The sequence below is a fragment of the Poromitra crassiceps genome (assembly GCF_964638095.1).
Source record: "Poromitra crassiceps genome assembly, chromosome: 1".
NCBI classification, from domain to species: domain Eukaryota; kingdom Metazoa; phylum Chordata; class Actinopteri; order Beryciformes; family Melamphaidae; genus Poromitra; species Poromitra crassiceps.
The window spans coordinates 73,042,972-73,062,459 of NC_139623.1; the positions used below are offsets into that span (position 1 = coordinate 73,042,972).

At 43.4% G+C, this 19,488-nt stretch overlaps 1 protein-coding gene across 1 annotated transcript; it reads right to left on the reverse strand.

Moving 5' to 3' along the window:
- Positions 1 to 954: 954 nt before the first annotated feature.
- bnip1b (BCL2 interacting protein 1b) lies at positions 955 to 16,059 on the reverse strand (the record flags this gene model as incomplete). Its single annotated transcript, XM_083636846.1, has 6 exons — positions 955 to 3,004; positions 7,533 to 7,651; positions 8,256 to 8,363; positions 11,593 to 11,684; positions 14,331 to 14,423; positions 15,937 to 16,059. 6 exons carry the CDS (start codon positions 16,057 to 16,059, stop codon positions 2,808 to 2,810), a joined length of 732 nt encoding a protein of 243 aa, XP_083492972.1. The 3' UTR covers positions 955 to 2,807.
- Between the last annotated feature and the right edge of the window lie 3,429 nt (positions 16,060 to 19,488).

Genomic DNA, 19,488 nt, shown 5'->3' on the forward strand with positions numbered 1-19,488 from the left:
AATGTTTTTGCATCATAGTCATGTAACTTCATGTCCGTAGACACTCAGGGTGCAGTCTGCAGGAGGGCAGCACATTCAGGTTTTGATGCTTAATGAATAATGTATTTCTAACAAATACATCACATTTCATACAAATCCCATGTTTCAGTTTATATATTTTGTATAATTAATGTTTTTATCTAAATGAATGTTCACTTGGAATTGACTACAACTACAATAAAAACATTGAACAGAGAACAAAGACAATCCTGTCATGATAGGATGTAGTGCATGCTGCCATCTACTGGCACATCTGTGATAGTGCACAATAATGTTACTCAACATGTTGGTAGTATACAACTTATTCTGAAATCTACCATTCCTCAACAAACACTCAAAATGACACACTATCGCCTCACAGCTCGAAGGTCGTGGGTTCGATTCCCACCTGGGCCGATGTGAACACTGAAGGAATGCGTGCCCGTCCGCATGTCCTCGAGTGCCCACCACCCGGGTGGGGGTCGGCAAAATGGCCTTTCTGTGTGGAGTTTGCATGTTCTCCCCGTGCCTCCCGGGGGTCTCCTTCATATAGGAACCCCCTTCACAAAAACATGCAACATCCTGGTTGCTTATATGGTTCCTCCTCTGATCGTTAAGGGCGCCTGTTCAGAGGGAGGGGAACTGGTTGGAATAGCGTGAACCTCCCACGTGCTATGTCCTACCGGTGAAGCTTCCTCGGGCAGGTGAAAAGAAGCGGCTGACTTGACTGCCCATGTCTCGGAGGATGCATGGAATCAGTCTCGGCTCTCCCCAGATCGGCAGAGGATGGAGTAGCAACCAGGATTGAATAATTCAAATGAGCACTAAACGGGGGATAAAAATGGGATAAAAAAATCGGGAAAAAAAACATTAAAAAAAAAAAAAAAAAAAAAAAAATGACACAGTAATAATCACACAATATTCTGGTTCAGTGGCCAGTACAGCGGAGTTGATTTAAGGAAGGCACTCGCTAAACTTATCAGCAACTACAGTTAATAGGATCTTAGCACGATCTCTTAAAGCCTTGGACAGCTGACCCTGAACCCTGAACACACACATGGCAAGTTTACCTTCTTTTTTTTTTCTCTTTTTTTACTGATGTTTTTGCATAAATCTCACAATAGTTTGTTTTTACATGGTATAGAGACCATCCACCATTATACAGATTTACAACACATTGATGCCACATTGGCACCATTACATCGCACTTTGTACTGTATATTAGAGCCCGACCGATACTGGATTTTTGAGGCGGATGCCGATACTGATATTAGGGAGTAAAAAAAATACCGATATCGATATATCGGCCGATATTGTTTTTTTTTATCAGATTTTTATCCCCCATTAGTGCCAATTTTTAATTTATTTATCCTGGTTGCTGCTCCACCCTCTGCCGATCTGGGGAGAGCCGAAAACTGGCTCCATGCTTCCTCCGAGACATGGGCAGTTAGCAAGCCGCTTCTTTTCATCTGACAGGGGAAGCTTCACCGGTAGGACATAGCACGTGGGAGGATCACGCTATTCCAACGAGTTCCCCTCCCTCCGAACAGGCGCCCTTAACGACCAGAGGAGGCACCACATCAGCAACCCTCAAATATCAAACACTTGACAAAGATATGAGTTGACATGAATTGAAATATGTAATGTAGGCAGGATATTTTACAGCTTATTAATAAACTCAATGCAATGAAACAGTAAATTTAACTGGGAATTTAATAATTATAAATAACTAGAAATACAAAAACACAATAGAACAAATAGTTAAGAAAAAATATCAAATATACACAACATGCTATCTATAACTTAAAAAAAACGGCAATATCGGCGCACGATATATCGGTAATCGGCCAATAATATCGGCGAACCGATATATCGGTCGGGCTCTACTGTATATTTTGTCACGATAGAAATGATAGAAAAAGAATCTGCATGATCATATATACATCACAGTAACCACTTACAATATAAGGATAGAATAGAGCCTTATTTAGTTATCGCTCCTTTCAGTTGTCATCAAAAAGTGACCCTACACCTTGGTAAATATATCCTCTCTCCCTGCAACTCTATAAGTCACCCTTTCATATGCTGCCATAAGTTGACCCATATAAAACACTAAAGACTCAAATAAGGAATATTACACACTATGGCCTTTACCCTGGTATGGTGAGTTCTGAATGTGAGACGAGAGCCCTTTTGCTGTTGTCATATGAAAACCTGATTTTCCTATTTTTCACTTGTACAGAAGATTGTCATGCTCCTCCTCTATGGGTTGAGAAAGTTCTACCATCCTTGGGTTTATAAAAACCCTTTCAAAACCCACAAACTACAAATTGGTCAAGCTAAAAAACAAGGCTTCGCTCATGAAATGTTGACTTTGTGGAGATACAAGGTTTTTACACAGTGCCACACCGAGCCATTTCAATTCAAGGTGCTTTGTTGGCTTTATTGTGCTTATTAATGTTTGGAGTCTCCGTGCTGCTTAAGACTTGGTGCTTAAGACTTGTTTGTTGTCCGTGGTTCCCTTCACTCTCTCCAGAGGGCGTCCACGCTGAAATCCCTCTGTGTAATGCTCTGTAACTTGCCACGGTCTTAACCCATTGATACCTGATGCAGCATTTGCGTGTATATCCCTAATTTGTGTGTGTATCCCTTTAAGACCGCGAACCGCGTGCACGCGGTCTTAAAGGGATTCACACACAAATGCTGCATCAGGTATCAATGGGTTAAAATAAGTGTGTGTGTGTGGGGGGCCTTTTGAAACACAGCAGGAAAGGACACTATCCAGCTGTCTAGATGAAGGGGAAGAGGCGTTTCTTGAGGATGTAGAGGACGGTGGCAAAGAAGAGAGCGAGAGCAAGGAAGATCAGCAGCTTGTCTGTCAGCTCTCGCCGGTTGTACTTGAGGATCAGCTTGCGGCCCAGGTGGATGGTTCCCGTCATGGATTTAAACTCCTCGTTGGTCTCCTGCACCGTTCTGGAGGAGGTGGCTGAGGAGGGACAAGGAAAGAAGATGAGATGAGATGAGCTGAGATGAGAAGGGGAGAGAAGGTATAGGTGAGGAAGATATGTGAGCAAAGGTGGAGGAGAGCAAGGGAAACTATGTAGAATTCGGTTGTTTTCTTTTTTCAAAGGGAAAAACTTGCGTTGCTGTACACACCAAGTGGCATAGGCGATTCTAGGCTTTTCAAACAGGGGTTGCACCACCAAGAAGGTAATACTACTCGGACGACTGGGGGGTATGTAGGGGGGGCTGTGCCCCCCATGGACAAAGAAATGTTGTAAATTTTAAAGTAAAATGCATTAATCTGGTGCACTCTGAGAGCAAAATGAAGAGGCTAGTAGATATGAAGAACTACACACATCACATTAATATCCTCTTCACTATGCTGTGGCTTTACAGTGATGACAAAATTATTGTCTCCTTATAGCCTATTCTATCTGCATGATAGTGTTTCCCAACCACTGAACCGTGGCCCACTGGTGGGCCTCAGAGCACCATCTAGTGGGCTCCTAAAGCAGGTGTTTGCCGTCAACTACTTGAAATGAACAAAATCTATTTGTGGTGCTCAACATCTATTGTGGTGTACCTCCACAAATAGATAACTGTATAGGAAACACTGAATGTTATAGTAGAATATGACAACACATTCTTCAACAACATATCACAATATGCTGAATGACGCCTACATGCAACTTTGCCCAAGCTGCAGTCAGGTGATGTCTCGATCTGTTCTCACACTACTGTCTGGAGAAATGACATAGTTCAATCTAAGCAGAGGTGGAGCTTGCAAACTGCCAACTGTAGGCTTCTTCAAATTGTTTCATAAAATGTCACATTTGTTATCTGAACAGAGGCAAATATCTGATGTAATGTATCACTTAGCAATGCTGCTGCTGCGCGCATTGTTGCAGTCATGCATGTTTCTCTGTATCAGAGTACTAGTTTTCTCTGTCTGTCTCGGTGTGTGGGTGTGTGGGTGTTGACGCGTTATCATGGAACCCACCGCGGTTTCCGGCAAAACTACGCAGCAGTCAAGCGTCGGGATTGGCCAGGCGCGAGTCTTTTGTTCCCTTTTGACACTTCTTGTCCCTTGACAGCTCGATGGAATCTCCCACACCACAACACTGCGTCCAGCCCGGCGATTCAACTGTCCATTCCTACTTCACAAAGAAGCACTGCTCACCTCTATTCGGTCAAGGGAGGCAGCCATGCAGGTCTCCATGCACTGTGCATTCCACAACAAAACAACATCGCCAGCTCAAGATTTTTCATTTGTTTTGTTTTCTCCAGATAGTCCCGTGTTAAAACACGCTTTCTCTAACTTGGTCCAGTTGTCGTCGTGGCGTTGTGGCCGCTGGTAGATGCGTTCCATAACACACAGGTCAGAATGTAGGCTATTCTGTTGCACACTGAATGTCTGTTACACACTGAATGTCTGTTACACACTGAATGTCTGTTACACACTGTTAATGAGTTAATCAATATACAAGTTAATATTCTCGGTTTGTTGTAGCGTACGAATCGGGGGCTATAACAGACATCAAAGCGGCTGGATCAGGTGAGCTGGCGCTGCGCAATTACGCACAGGGGGGAGACCATGGCTTCAATGTGCAGATAATCATCAATGTTCCCAATTCAATTGATTTGTTTAGGTTCATTATTCAGGTGTTTGTTGTTTTTCTTCCTTGGAATTCTAAGAGAAGTTCAGTCATCAACTATCGTTTATATGTCAAAAATAAAATAAAATAAATAATCTGGCCACTAGGGGTTGCACGTGCATCCGGTGGCCAGTGCCAAGTGGTAACCTCCGCATTGAAAAAGTGAAGCCAATGCAGGAGTGCCTCAAAGTCTTCCTCAAATGGCCACTTGAGGATGGCTACAAAAACGAGTGATTCCCAGTAGACCCCCATGTTAAAATGCCCGACTTTACAGCATAAACAAACATGTTTACAGCCTGGTTAAAAAAAAACGCTTTTGGTATCTAACTCTCTATCCACCTTATTTTTGAATGCCCCACTGTACAAATAATTATGGGTACAAGGTCCGGTTTAACGTGACGTATTGTTGCAGCTTGCCATTTCCTTTGTTATGCTCTTTGGCTGCAGACCCGAATTATAAACCGGAAACCGGAGACGTTATAAATAGGGTTGCCAACCGTCCCGTATTAGCCGGGACGTCCCGTATTTGGGTCAAAAGAGGCGCGTCCCGTACGGGACGTCACTTGTCCCGAGTTTAAGGGAAGAGGCATATATAGTGACCTGTCTGTCTGCTTGCCTGTGTGTTTGTGTGCTGTATGAGATAATGCGAAGGGCGCTAGGACCCTGGGGGTGCCGCAGCCGCTCAGTTGATGACAGCAGGGCAGGCACAGCCGCACAGAGCGTGTGTGTGTGTGTGTGTGTGTGTGTGTGTGTGTGGGGGAGACTCTCAGGTGGGCGCGGCTATATTCTCTGGCAGCGTGTGGTGTGTCACAATCACTCATGTGGAAAAATGAGCGCAGGTGGATGTGAGCGTGAAAGAGGAGATGGAGACGGCGATGCGACTTTGTTCATATAGTAAAACAGTGGGAAGAAAGGCACAAGTGGGTTAAGCCCGTGAGTGGAGAAGTGTCACGAGCCTGAGGGTACAGACGTTTGTTTACTTATATGGATATTTATGGGCATTATTACCATACCATTTATACTTTGAAGATGTCTTTCTGTCTGGTCCTTATTCTGCTATTGATCAATGAGCAATCTGGCAATTAAAATGATCTGGAATATTGAATCGTTTATCTTCTTGTTTGAAGTTTAGCAATCGGCAATTTATGGTGATGGTTAAACATTTTAATGTGCGTTTAGAGAGAGAGAGAGGGAAAGAAAGCGCGCTGTCCGTGGTTCTGAAAGGAGGGAGGGAACGAGAGCTCGAGGAGAGAGTGTGTGTATCATGTGTGTGTGTGTGTGTGTGTGTGTGTGTGTGAGAGAGAGAGAGAGAGAGAGAGTTGAGACAGCTGATTGGTGCAGTCAGTGTCGGTGTATTTTGTGTGGTAAATGAGGCTATACTACATAATACATTACTAGTTTTTGTCGGGTTTGGGGGCGTGGGGGGGGGGGGGGGTTTGGTCCGACCGTCCCATATTGCTGGGATGGAATGTTGGCAACCCTAGTTATAAAAGTTATAAATATAGTCACGTTATAAACAACTAACCAACGCTGGGGGACCGTATGGAAACAGTGTTACTCGAAATGGTTAAAAGTTCAAACAATTTGGTCATTCAGTGGCGTTTTACTGCCATGTAAAGTAACCAACGCTAGCCGCTAGCATTAGCCACAGTAGCCAACTACCCATAAATGCATTACGTTCTCCCAGGACCCAAACGACATTTAATGCATAAAATAAAGCCGAAAACGAAAACCAGATTTCTAAATAGCCGTTATTTATCGTTATTTGATCAACTGAGCACACAAGGGTAATCTAAATCAGGGATACTCAACTTGCTTTGCCCGGGGGCCACTTTCGTGAAATGATAGAAGGCTAGGGGCCAGTTAATAAATACGGTAATCAATATACATTTTTCTGGTGTCAGACGGAGTTTAGTCTGACAATGTTGTGCACACCGGATAGTTACTTAGGTTAAGTACATACATAAGTGCCTGGGTAGCGAGCAGACGGCGGTATTTGACAATTTAGCAGCTAAAGCATAGATTATTGAAAGATATTCCATATTCCAGACTGAAATGCTATAACAGAAGTGTGAGTATTGGCCAGAATTACATGAACATTTGGACACTTATTCAGCAGGTATCTTGCATGTTGCGTTCAGGTGCAGTGTAAAAAAAAAAAAAAAAAAAAAATTGCAATTCCACATGCGGCCCACGGGCCGCCAGTTGAGTATCACTGATCTAAATGGTTACTTTGACCGTCTACATTTTTTTCTAAACTTATAAAAGTGACATAATTAACCCTTACGGCTGTAGAGCAGAATGGCTCTGCTGTAAAAGCCTCAAAGACGTTTTTTTTTGGTCAAGTTAAAACCGTCTATTACACCGGAAGAAGCACCCATAGGCATCATGGCAGCTAGAAATAAGCTGGATAGCTCATGGATAGCTGCAAAAAGAAGTCCAACTGTATAGGAGTCAATGGGAAAATGATGCCACTTCTCCCTTGATTTATGACCTCAGTAAAGGCTTTCCTAATGAGTTTATGGCCTCAATCGCTAGCTTCAAGTCTTCTTCAATACAGCATGATGTTCATTTGGTAAATTATGGTCACATTTTAGAGTAAAACAGACAATAAAGTAGACTATGCTTTGGGGCGTGATTGACAGGTCGCCTGTTCCAGTGATTGCGCAGCTCGCCGATCACGAACCAATAGCAGGCAGCGCTGTGGCTCTTATCTTCCAACATGGTGACGGTCAAAATGCCAAACTCCAGGCTTCAAAACGGGAGTCCACAAACCAATGGGTGATGTCTACCTCCATATTTTTATACAGTCTACAGTACACACACACACACACACACAAAGTAGAGTGTTGTTACCCAGTGTGCCGATGGCATCTTCACTCTGGTTCACCGTCTGGGACATCATCCTGCTGATGGACATCAGACTCTCTGTGATATTACTGCTGGTCTGCACTAGGCTTTCCTTGGTCGCCTTCCTGATTCGCGAGACACGCGAGACAGACAGACAGACAGACAGACAGACAGACACACACACACACACACACACACACACACACACACACACACACACACACACACACACACACACACACACACACACACACACAGAAACAGATCAGGGGATGCATGGCTGCATTAAATCCAAGGACAAGCGTGATTTAAGAAATGAAAGCGTGAAATGAGAAGTTGGTATGACAGAACATTTCCACTGTCACTAATAGAGCAAGTTTCTACAGTTCTATTTGGCAGAAGTGCATTTCTACTATTTAGTAGAGTGACAGTTAGTGTATGTTTATCGTGTCTGCCAGGAGAGCTATCTGGACGATAAGGTTGTAAATCAATATATCGTATATGGCTCACAAGTGAAATCATGTTTGAACCAAATGGTCACGTTTGGTCCGATGTCAAACTAAACTGAAATGTTCCTACCTATTCCTACCATACTTCATTTAGTCTGCGTTGTTGGGAAATGTGTGTGTACATATATAATGATCTCTGTCCATCACATCACTTTGGGGACATGCTTTACGTACCACTCTCCCATGGAAATACAGAAGCACAACAAACTGTTCTACTCACCTCTGTCTGGCGGCAGGATCCCCCCCGCCGTGCAGCAGCTCGTCCTTCTCCATGTTGTCTATGGCCAGTTTACAGGCCAGGTTAGCCTTGCGCCACGCCGTCTGGTTACTGAGAGAGACACACACACACACACACGCACGCACGCACGCACACGCACTCACGCACACACACACACACACAGAACAGGATTTTATGTTTTCATCTTTACTTCCTGGATTGTTTTAAATTCCGTTTTGAGTGGATGCTGCTTTTCTCTGAATAATAAAATAAGAACTTGATTATCAATTAAAAAAAAGCGGAGGGCACAAAAAGACACCATTCTATTGTGTATTGGTTGATATGAGACAGAAAAAGAGAGTGTGAGATTGACACACACTGTGCTGAGGTTTGCTTTAGTGTGGGGGGGGGGCGGAAATGATGTGACTTATGACGTATGGCCATCAGGAGGAGGGGCATACATCAGGAGGAGGGGCATACAGGAGGAGGGGCATACAGGAAAGTGAGCATGTCATTGATTACAAATGAGCCTTCAGCTCTCAGCAAATAAAGGACTTCAAGAGACTCACTGCTCCAGTCGCTTACGTTTTAGATCAGGGGTGGGCAACACGTTTTATTTTATTTTTTATTTTTTATATTTTTTATCCCATTTTTATCCCCCATTAGTGCTAATTTAATTTATTTATCCTGGTTGCTACTCCACCCTCTGCCGATCTGGGGAGAGCCGAAACTGGCTCCATGCTTCCTCCGAGACATGGGCAGTTAGCCAGCCGCTTCTTTTCACCTGACAGGGGAAGCTTCACCGGTAGCACATAGCACGTGGGAGGTTCACGCTATTCCAGTTATAACCAGTTCCCCTCCCTCCGAACAGGCGCCCTTAACGACCAGAGGAGGAACCACATTAGCAACCAGGATATTGCATGATTTTGGTGAAGGGGGTTCCTATATGAAGGAAACCCCCGGGAGGCACGGGGAGAACATGCAAACTCCACGCAGAAAGGCCCTTTTGACGACCCCACCCGGGCGGTGGGCACTCGAGGACATGCGGACGGGCACGCATTCCTTCAGCGTTCACAGCGTCCCAGGTGGGAATCGAACCCAGGACCTTCGAGCTGTGAGGCGACAGCGCTTACCACTGCACCACCGTACCCCCCGGCAACACGTTTTAGATCAGGGGTGGGTTTTAGATCAGGGGTGGGCAACACATTTTAGATCAGTGGTGGGCAACACGTTTTAGATCAGTGGTGGGCAACACGTTTTAGATCAGGGGTGGGTTTTAGATCAGGGGTGGGTTTTAGATCAGGGGTGGGCAACACGTTTTAGATCAGGGGTGGGCAACACATTTTAGATCAGGGGTGGGTTTTAGATCAGGGGTGGGCAACACGTTTTAGATCAGGGGTGGGCAACACGTTTTAGATCAGGGGTGGGCAACACGTTTTAGATCAGGGGTGGGTTTTAGATCAGGGGTGGGCAACACGTTTTAGATCAGTGGTGGGCAACACGTTTTAGATCAGGGGTGGGTTTTAGATCAGGGGTGGGTTTTAGATCAGGGGTGGGCAACACGTTTTAGATCAGGGGTGGGTTTTAGATCAGGGGTGGGCAACACGTTTTAGATCAGGGGTGGGCAACACATTTTAGATCAGGGGTGGGTTTTAGATCAGGGGTGGGCAACACGTTTTAGATCAGGGGTGGGCAACACGTTTTAGATCAGGGGTGGGCAACACGTTTTAGATCAGGGGTGGGCAACACATTTTAGATCAGGGGTGGGTTTTAGATCAGGGGTGGGCAACACGTTTTAGATCAGGGGTGGGTTTTAGATCAGTGGTGGGCAACACGTTTTAGATCAGTGGTGGGTTTTAGATCAGGGGTGGGCAACACGTTTTAGATCAGGGGTGGGCAACTGACTTACATCAAGTAAGCGAAGGGCCACACATTGGAGATCACACCTGCCAACACTCCTGATTTTCACCGGAGTCTCCCTATTTTTATCCCTCTCTCCCGTTGTGATGGTAATTTCTTGTTAATCTCCTGATATAATAGTGATACAAATCCAATGGCTGTAGCAGATGAGATTTACTAATATAATTCTGCCCTTTATTGGGTTTTTGGGGGTCGTTTTGTTTTTCTTTGAGGACCTTGGGGGCTGGATTGAGATGGTCCAGGGGCCAGGTCCGGCCCTAGGGCCGCTTTTTGCCCATGTATGTTTTATATATATATATATATATATATATATATATATATATATATATATATATATATATATATATATATTTACAAGCTATATGTAACTGGTGGCACTGTGTTGTGATTTTGGAGTGTACGTATGTTTTTTCTTTCTTTTCTTTTCCTGTAACTGAGTTTGTTCGTTTTTTAGTTTTTCTGTGTTCTACATTTTTTAAATTGCTAAATAAAATATATATAAAAAAAAGAGGGCCAGCCCACCTTTTCATATAAAATACATCTGTGCGTAAGAAATCCATCACCCGTTATGAAGCGCAGGGCGCTATGATACACCGCATCAAGCGGCTTCAAGATGGTAGGTGCGGCATGCATATATACAACGTCACTTACCCCGCTAGCCGGGCGCTTCTGGCTCATACGAGCGCATTAGCGCCCGGCGAACGTCACGCATTTTCCCATTTTACACTGTGACATTTTCACGTCTAGGTCTAAATGCCGGCTCCTACCTGAGTCTTCACGTGAAGTGAAGATGCTATCCGATGTAAAACATCCTCTTCTTTTAATGACACCTAGTTGTTGCATCCAAATAGTTGCATAAAATCCACTTTTCTGTCTCTCAAAAACCGAAAAGCATTTATCTGGAGCACCTCGAGCAACCCGGAAGTCGTTGTTCCGGGTTGCTTCAGATCAGAGAAGAAGAAGAAGCGGTGCTCCAGATAAATGCTTTTCGGTTTTTGAGAGACAGAAAAGTGGATTTTATGCAACAATTTGGATGCAACAACTAGGTGTCATTAAAAGAAGAGGATGTTTTACATCGGATAGCGTCTTCACTTCACGTGAAGACTCAGGTAGGAGCCGGCATTTAGACCTAGACGTGAAAATGTCACAGTGTAAAATGGGAAAATGCGTGACGTTCGCCGGGCGCTAATGCGCTCGTATGAGCCAGAAGCGCCCGGCTAGCGGGGTAACAACGTCACCATAATCAAAAACAGGCATTATCAGTGACTGTACAATGGACTTTCTGACACAGAATGAGAGACAGGACTTATTTCTATAAAGAAAACCAAATTTTCTCCTCAGTTTCTTGGTGACTGGCGGATGAAATCCCTTCATTCGTATGCCTAACCCGGAAGTGGGTGTGACTTTGGCTCTCTAGTACCTCAGCATCTGCCTCCGCTGGCTCTCTGTCTCTGTCTGGATGGCCAGTCTGTCCGTCTCTCTATCCTGTTCTCTGGACATCTGTTCTAGGTCCTGCAATGACAACAACAAAAAAATCAACACAGACACAAACAACTTCAAATAACATAGCCTGGTAAACCAGCCGGTCATGTGAACTCACATTTCATTCTAGCAGACCATCTGGCCTCAACTCTGGGAGGGCTTTCTGCAGAAACTGCAAAGCGGACGAGCCAATCAGCAACCCGCCTCGTAGTTGACATCGTAAACCGGCCAATCAGGAACGTCGCTAGCAAAACAGTAATGGCCACCTCCTTGCCTGTCCGCCTCGAGGAGTAATGTCAACGTTTGACTAGTTTAAACAGCCATAATAGGGATGTGGATTTTCGGTTAATTTTACTTTCGACTAAGCGACACCCTTAATCGGTTAACCATCAGTTACATTTTTTTTTAAAGACATGAAATATTAAGACAGTGGCGCGTGCCTTTCATTCCAGCGCTTCATATGGGTTTCAGACTGCATTTTTGCGACCATTATTTTAGTGTGGGAGTCCGGTACTGCATTGATTGACCTACACTACCAAATCAGCTTGAATTTGACATCTTATGTCTTGTGTCATAGACCAGGGGTGGGCTAATGTTTTTGCCAAAAGGCCATACTGACTTCCATAAAGTAAGCGAAGGGCCACACATTGGTGATCATATTACCTGCCAACACTCCTCTCTCCCGCTGTTATTGGTAATTTCTCGTTAATCTCCCAATATAATAGTGATACAAATTCAATGGCTGTAGCAGATGAGATTTACCAACATAATTCTGCAAATTATAGATCATGTTAATGAGCTGATTGTTTTGCTGGGTGTGTTAATCATTCTGAAATGGTCACAGAGCACATCTGAGCTGTGTGCTCAGACATGAGCAGCAGAGGGGCGGGGCAGTCAGTGCACTGTGGCTGCAGCAGGTGTTCAGCTGTGTGTGTGCTTCGCTGCGGAATGCGTTTGATCAGACATCACTGGTAGATAAAATCGACATTAACCATGTGTTTATTTCCAAATCTAGCTTGATTAACCCATGTCTTAATATACCGTAGATTTCGGACTATAAGCCGCGGCTTTTTCTCCGTTTTTTGGCCATGCGGCTTATATAACGGTGCGGCTTATCTATGGATTTTTTCCAAAAAAAAAAAAAAAAAAAAAAAAAAAAAAAAAAATCTCTCTTTTTTAGCACTCTTTCTAACTATAAATCCACTTCTGTTTTAATTTCCTCTCTTGCCCTCTTTTCACCACACCGCGGACACTGTGTGCACTGTAAAAAAAAACACAGGTGGTGTTGTGTTATGTTGTTTTGTTGAAATGTTAATAAATGGGAGCTTCCTCAAACAGCCATCTCTTTCCCGACAATCCCCTCTGTGCATGAACCCTTACATATGGTAATTAAACATTAAAACACAATTAAAAAAAAAAAAAAAAAAAACATTAAAACACCTGCGGCTTATAGTCCGGTGCGGCTTATATATGTAACAAACAGGCAATTTTGCTGCTGCGGCTTATACTCCGGTGCGGCTTATAGTGCGGAAATTACGGTACTTATGTTACATTGCTGACCACGAAGGAGGGGGGGAAATCGCCACATTGGCAACACTGTTATATGCAAATTAACATGCCAATTGACCATTTAACCGACATGCTTAACCGACCAAAGACGTTCTCGGCGGTTAACCGTCGACATCAAGTGCGGTTATTGCAGAAATAGACTCAATAACAACAATTAAACAAGTACAGGAGTATGCAACAGCGGAGTTTCTTGGCGGAAAATATGTTTGTGCCGTTTCCCGAGTGGATTTGACTGGATCCAACGCTGATTGGCTGAAGGAGTTGTCTGTCAAGGCAAGTACACCCACCCAACTTCCGTCCACTGCAAAGACTGGGTGTAAGCTTCAGGCCAGACGGGAACGAAGAACGAAATGAAATGTGAATTCACATGACCAGGCTACAAATAACATGCACCATGTAAGGGATAATCAATGACTAGGTGTGCATTATACAATTTCTATGCATGACGTGGAGGCAAATAACCACCTGACCCCACAGGCGGAGAGTGGTTGCCTCCGCAAAGTGCATTAAAATTGTATAATGCATGCCTAGGAGTTGATTATCCTGCTTATACCATGGTCATTTGCCAACAATATAAAATAAAAGCATTCGCGCATTTTTGGTGCAAGTTTAGCAATCAAAATCTTACGTTTTTCGTTAGGCATAAAGCCTTGATATATAGTCTACTTCCGCATCAAACCCCTCACTAACTGTTTACCTAGCAACACTTGGGGAACCAACTAATACCTGGAACAAGTGTAACCATTCCGTCGGCTTCTCATGCAATGGAAACGTTGTTTGCTGTTCCAGTAAATAGGACGAACCTTGGATATGAGCTGGTATGGTGCAGGGAAGTCAGTCCACTCAGCTCATAGAAGTTGAGATAGTGAGTTGAATAATGTTACTGTGCTGTTTGATTAAACAGCTGTGCAGGTTTGGGAGAGGATGGATTTACAACATGTGATTAGACTTGAGCCGGACTACATGCGCATTATACGGTTTTAATGCACACCTGCCGGCCAATCAGAAACTAGTATTCAGCCAGACCATGGTATAATAACTAATAATGTATTCTCAACTTTAAGCATCAAGTCTGTCAGGTGCAACAGAGCCACAGTGAGGCCTGACCTGTATTCTGAGTTTGAGCTGGTTGAACTTCTCTTTGACCCGAGAGTTGAGCTCCGTGAGAGCAGAATGGGGTCCAGAGCATTCTCTGATGTCCTAGGACACACACACACACACACACACACACACACACACACACACACACACACACACACACACACACACACACACACACACACACACACACACACACACACACACACACACACACACACACACACACACACACACACACACACACACACACACACACACACACACACACACCATAACGGATGAGGTCAGGAATCAGGATATAAGTGTAAAACAAGCAACATACAAGTATACTTTTCGATCAATCAACTTTATTAATGGACTCATAGTCCATAGAAACAAACGCATACAACATTATAAACACAACAAAACACACAACACAATAAAACTATAAAAGGCAATTATACCAATATTTCCACATGAGACTGGTAGTATCGCACTCACAGCACTAAAACCAGGATTAGTCAGCAGCATGATAATGGACTTCTGGGAGACTTTCAGTTGACAATAAATTTGTACATCAGATCTCTCAACAGCACCTGAAAACTGTTGACTCTTGCCTTGCAAACAAGTCACTTGCACTAGGCTACTCCACCTACTTTAAGCAATATCCGCAAACAGTCATTATAGGCAACCTGAAGCTTGTGGATGCTTGATTTGTTTTTCACCGACAAGGGGGCAGTCGTACTTTTGAACATATCACTACAATGTGGTACATCATTCAGCTATCTAATAGGAAAGCTTGAATAAGAACATTTACTATGCACATCTGTCTCTGTTTCTGAGATGCTGCTGAGGAAGACTTAGTCTACATTTGAACGAAACGGTTTTTTGGGACATAGAACTTGTCTTGAATTATATACAGGAGGGCGCCTCGAGTATTATTGAGGGCATGTAAATTACAATAAATAAAATCAATAGATTAGGGAGACTGGTTCATAAAGGTGATGCCTCTGATTAAACTCTATCTCTGAAAATTTGATTCGCTTTAACGTTACTTACTTCATCTGACTGAACTTCATATTTTAATGTCGACATAGAGGCCATTTACACCTGGCGTTAACATGTGTTTTCTGTGATCAGATTGCAATCAGATTGTGTTTTATCACTTGAAAGTACAGGTGTAAACACCCCCAAAACGCATTGAAGAAGGATTGCAATGTGATCGGGCAAACCACCTCCGGAGGTGGTCAGGGATGCATTGTGTACACATTGAACACAAGTGTAAATGCAATGTGTCCTCTCAATCTGGATAAAGCAACTTTATGCGGATTGAGAGGACACCCATTTCTGCAATCTGATTGCAATCTGATAGCAGAAAACGCATGTTAACGCCAGGTGTAAGAACCCGGGGAACATAGACATGATCCCAATGGCCTCATAGATCTGTGATCTAATGCATTTAGTCTGTGATCGAATGCATTTTGTTTCTAACGGTTGCATGTGTTAGTGGCGAGGCCTTTCATGATGCTGCTTTTACGGTCACCTCTACTAGAAAATAAATTTTAATTGCTGTATGATAACACAATAAAATAAACCATAAACAACCGACAAACAATGAGTTGTCAATTCTCACCTGAATGAGAGCCTTGATCTCTAGGTCGTATTTGATTATTTCTTGTCCACAAATTCGGACGTGGACATCCAAAGAAGACGCCATGTTTGTTTTGGTACGGCAAGCTGGAGGTCCAAAAGACATGCGCTCTCTTAAAAGCGCTACAAATTATACTAGATAGACTCGCATCAAAGAAGAAAACATTTACTGGGAAACGGGGGTGTTTCAGCCCCTGATGGTCAAAATCTGAAGAAGAGTAAGATAAGAATATTCTATCACGGACAAATTAGAGTTTTCCTTCAATGATACCCTAAATGATAATAAAATCATAATTTCAATCAATATATTTTTTAATCCAAACATGATAACTTGATTGATTTGTAGGTGTAGGAGCCATTTAAGTTGGGTGTTGGCATATCATATTATTTTGTTTAGATATCTTGCACTATTATTTTTTGACACTTGGTGGCGGTCACGGGATCACAGAGTTGTATAATATAGGCACAGGTAACAGGAGACCATTAGGCACAGGTGAGATGGAGCACACAGTTCTCACCAGACAGACAGACAGGCAGACAGACAGACAGACAGACAGACAGACAGACAGACAGACAGACAGACAGACAGACAGACAGACAGACAGACAAGGCACAGACCAGCATTGGAAATGTGTACTGGAAACCAAATGGAAAACAAAGCTGGTATGCTCATCTGGTATGAAAATCTGGAAAATCTATAAATGTATAGAAATGTACAAATGTATAAATGTATAATGTAAATGTCTATTTAATGGGATAGTGTATTTTGATCATTTTCGGGAGAAGTTTGGAAATTAGATCTGTGGGCTGATCACACACACACACACACACACACACACACACACACACACACACACACACACACACACATTTGAATGATTTATTTATGTCCACATAAATACAAGTATGCAAAGGACATAAACACTAATAATGCAATCAGATATTTGGAGTCAGTCAGTTACATTAAGTGCCCAATCGGCAACCCCAATGATATGATATGATATGATATTTTCATTTATATTGCGCCCCTCAGCCAACTTTTACATTGGTCCGGGGCGCAGCCCGGGGGAAAAAATAAAATAAAATAAATGAATAGACAGGACACTGGAGACAGGGAACCAGGCAGACGGACAGACAGAGAACATCAGTACACCTCAAACACACAACACAACAGCAAAGTAACTCAGTGATCATCTAGACCAGTGGTTCCCAACCTTTTTTGTGTTATGTACCCCTTGAGCTGTTTTACCATGCCAATAGTACCCCTCACTCATGCGTGTCGATAATTCTCCTAAATTTGTTATATTAAACTTTTAGATGACCTCTTTAACACATCTCATTATTAAAATAATTTTAATTACTCATCTTTAATACAATTCTGACAGTTTTCAATTGGAAAAAGTAATCAGTTTTTATCATTTTGGAAATACATTGTAATCCCATATCTTTCCAAGTACCCCCTGCAAGCTGCTAAAGTACCCCTAGGGGTACACGTACCCCTGGTTGGGAATCACTGATCTAGACTAGAGTGAAAAGGTGGGTTTTAAGCAAGGCCTTAAAAGTCTGTAAGGTGTTGGCAGACATGATGTTCAAAGGGAGCTTATTCCACAGTGTCCCCACTGTGGGACCCCACAATACAACCCCAATAATACACAGCCTACACATAGGATAACAACACACAGGATGATGACAATGGCAAGTTGATAGATACAGTTATACTGCAAGACAAGATAACAGTCAGTATCCACTTCATGGGTACAAAAAGCAGCGCTTTCTCCATATTGAGCAGCTACCAATAATAGCAGATATTGAACAATACCTCGCTAACTGCTTGGCCCTTCTCTTTGGGAGACCAGCCAGCTGGAGACCTCTCACAACCAGCTTATGTACGTGACCCAGGCTACCAAATATGAAAAGTAAAAGTTTACAATTGTAGCCCAGCTGTGAAATGGTCTGCTCCAGCTGTTGATATTTCAGCATCTTGGTTAGAAAGGCCTCCTGTGGTCAACGGTACAGCCAACGTCTAGAACAAACACCTCTCTACAATTTGCATTGACAACAACATCAGAGTATTAGCTGTAATATTAGAGAACCCATCTGAATCATCACTACACAGACTGAACATGCTCGGCTTCACAATAGAATGTTTAAAAAGCGACGTTGAAGACCTGAAAGTAGAAGTGATATCTTTTGATATAGACTATTCTGTCATGCCTACATAATGTAAAGCCCTTTGTATGCATGGCAACCATTTAAGATGTGAGCCATGGTTTCAGTTATCTGTTCATGACCATGATGTATACAGTGAGGAGCAGGACTGTCAGGAAGCCAGATGGAAAGATTGAGCTTGGTTGGTAAAACCTGCAGTCTTGCTTTTAGAGTGAAGATGATAATGCTTTCATCCAGAGCGACACTTTTAAACACTGCATGAGAAACAGAGTGATCTGCTGCAGGGAGACATGCAAGCTTCCCTTGGAGTTTTAACTCAGTCCAGTGTTGCCGTTGTCTTTGTTGTTGCGCCCTCATGAGAATATTCAAGGTGTTAGTTAGTTAGTGGAAGTTGGTGATCTGTCCCATGGATATTCACAGTTGCACTCACAGATATACTGGGGTCAGATATAACCTCCTCAGAAACATTCACTGCCTCTGAGTTAGACCCCGCCCACTCCAGGGCAACTTTAGTCCAGCCACATAAGTCATTCAGGTCAGGTTAGACAAAAAATAATACCAACAAAGGTATGTGTGTGTGTGTGTGTGTGTGTGTGTGTGTGTGTGTGTGTGTGTGTGTGTGTGTGTGTGTGTGTGTGTGTGTGTGTGTGTGTGTGTGTGTGTGTGTGTGTGTGTGTGAGAGAGAGAGAGAGAGAGAGAGAGAGAGAGAGAGAGCTTGTGTGTTCTCCCTGATTGGTCAAATTGCACCAAATTTGACACTGCATTTCCTCGGGCCCCCGGCAGCGCACCCACCAAGTTTGAATTCAATCAGACCAACGGTTCTCTTAGATACCTGAAAGCGGTGTTGTGATTGGTCGAATTGCACAAAATTCCATAATGCACTTTCTCGAATCCCCAGTGGCGTACCCGCCAAATTCGAAGTCGATCAGACAAACTTTTCTCGAGATATGTGAAAGCTGTCTTCTGATTGGTCAAATTGCCTAAAATTCAACACTGCACTTTCGCGGGTCCCCAGCAGCGCACTGTTGGAGGGGACAGGTGTATTGGTAGGGAGTAGGGACTGATTTTGGCACCTGCCTGTCAAATCTGACAGGACGATGTAAACAACATCAGCTGTTTAAGACACGTCACACACCATCTAGTGACACCTCTGATGAAGACGGAAGTATTGCCGTCGAAACATGTCAGGTAGGAATGAAAACCTGTGTCTGATATAGAAGAAAATCTAACGATCTAAGTAAAGTATAGACACTATGAACCTTTTTGGATTACTAGAGACCCGTCGCCTTGACCTCTGTGGTCATGAAGTCCTTCGAGCACCTTGTTCTGTCTTACCTAAAATCCGTCATGGACCCACTCCTCGAGT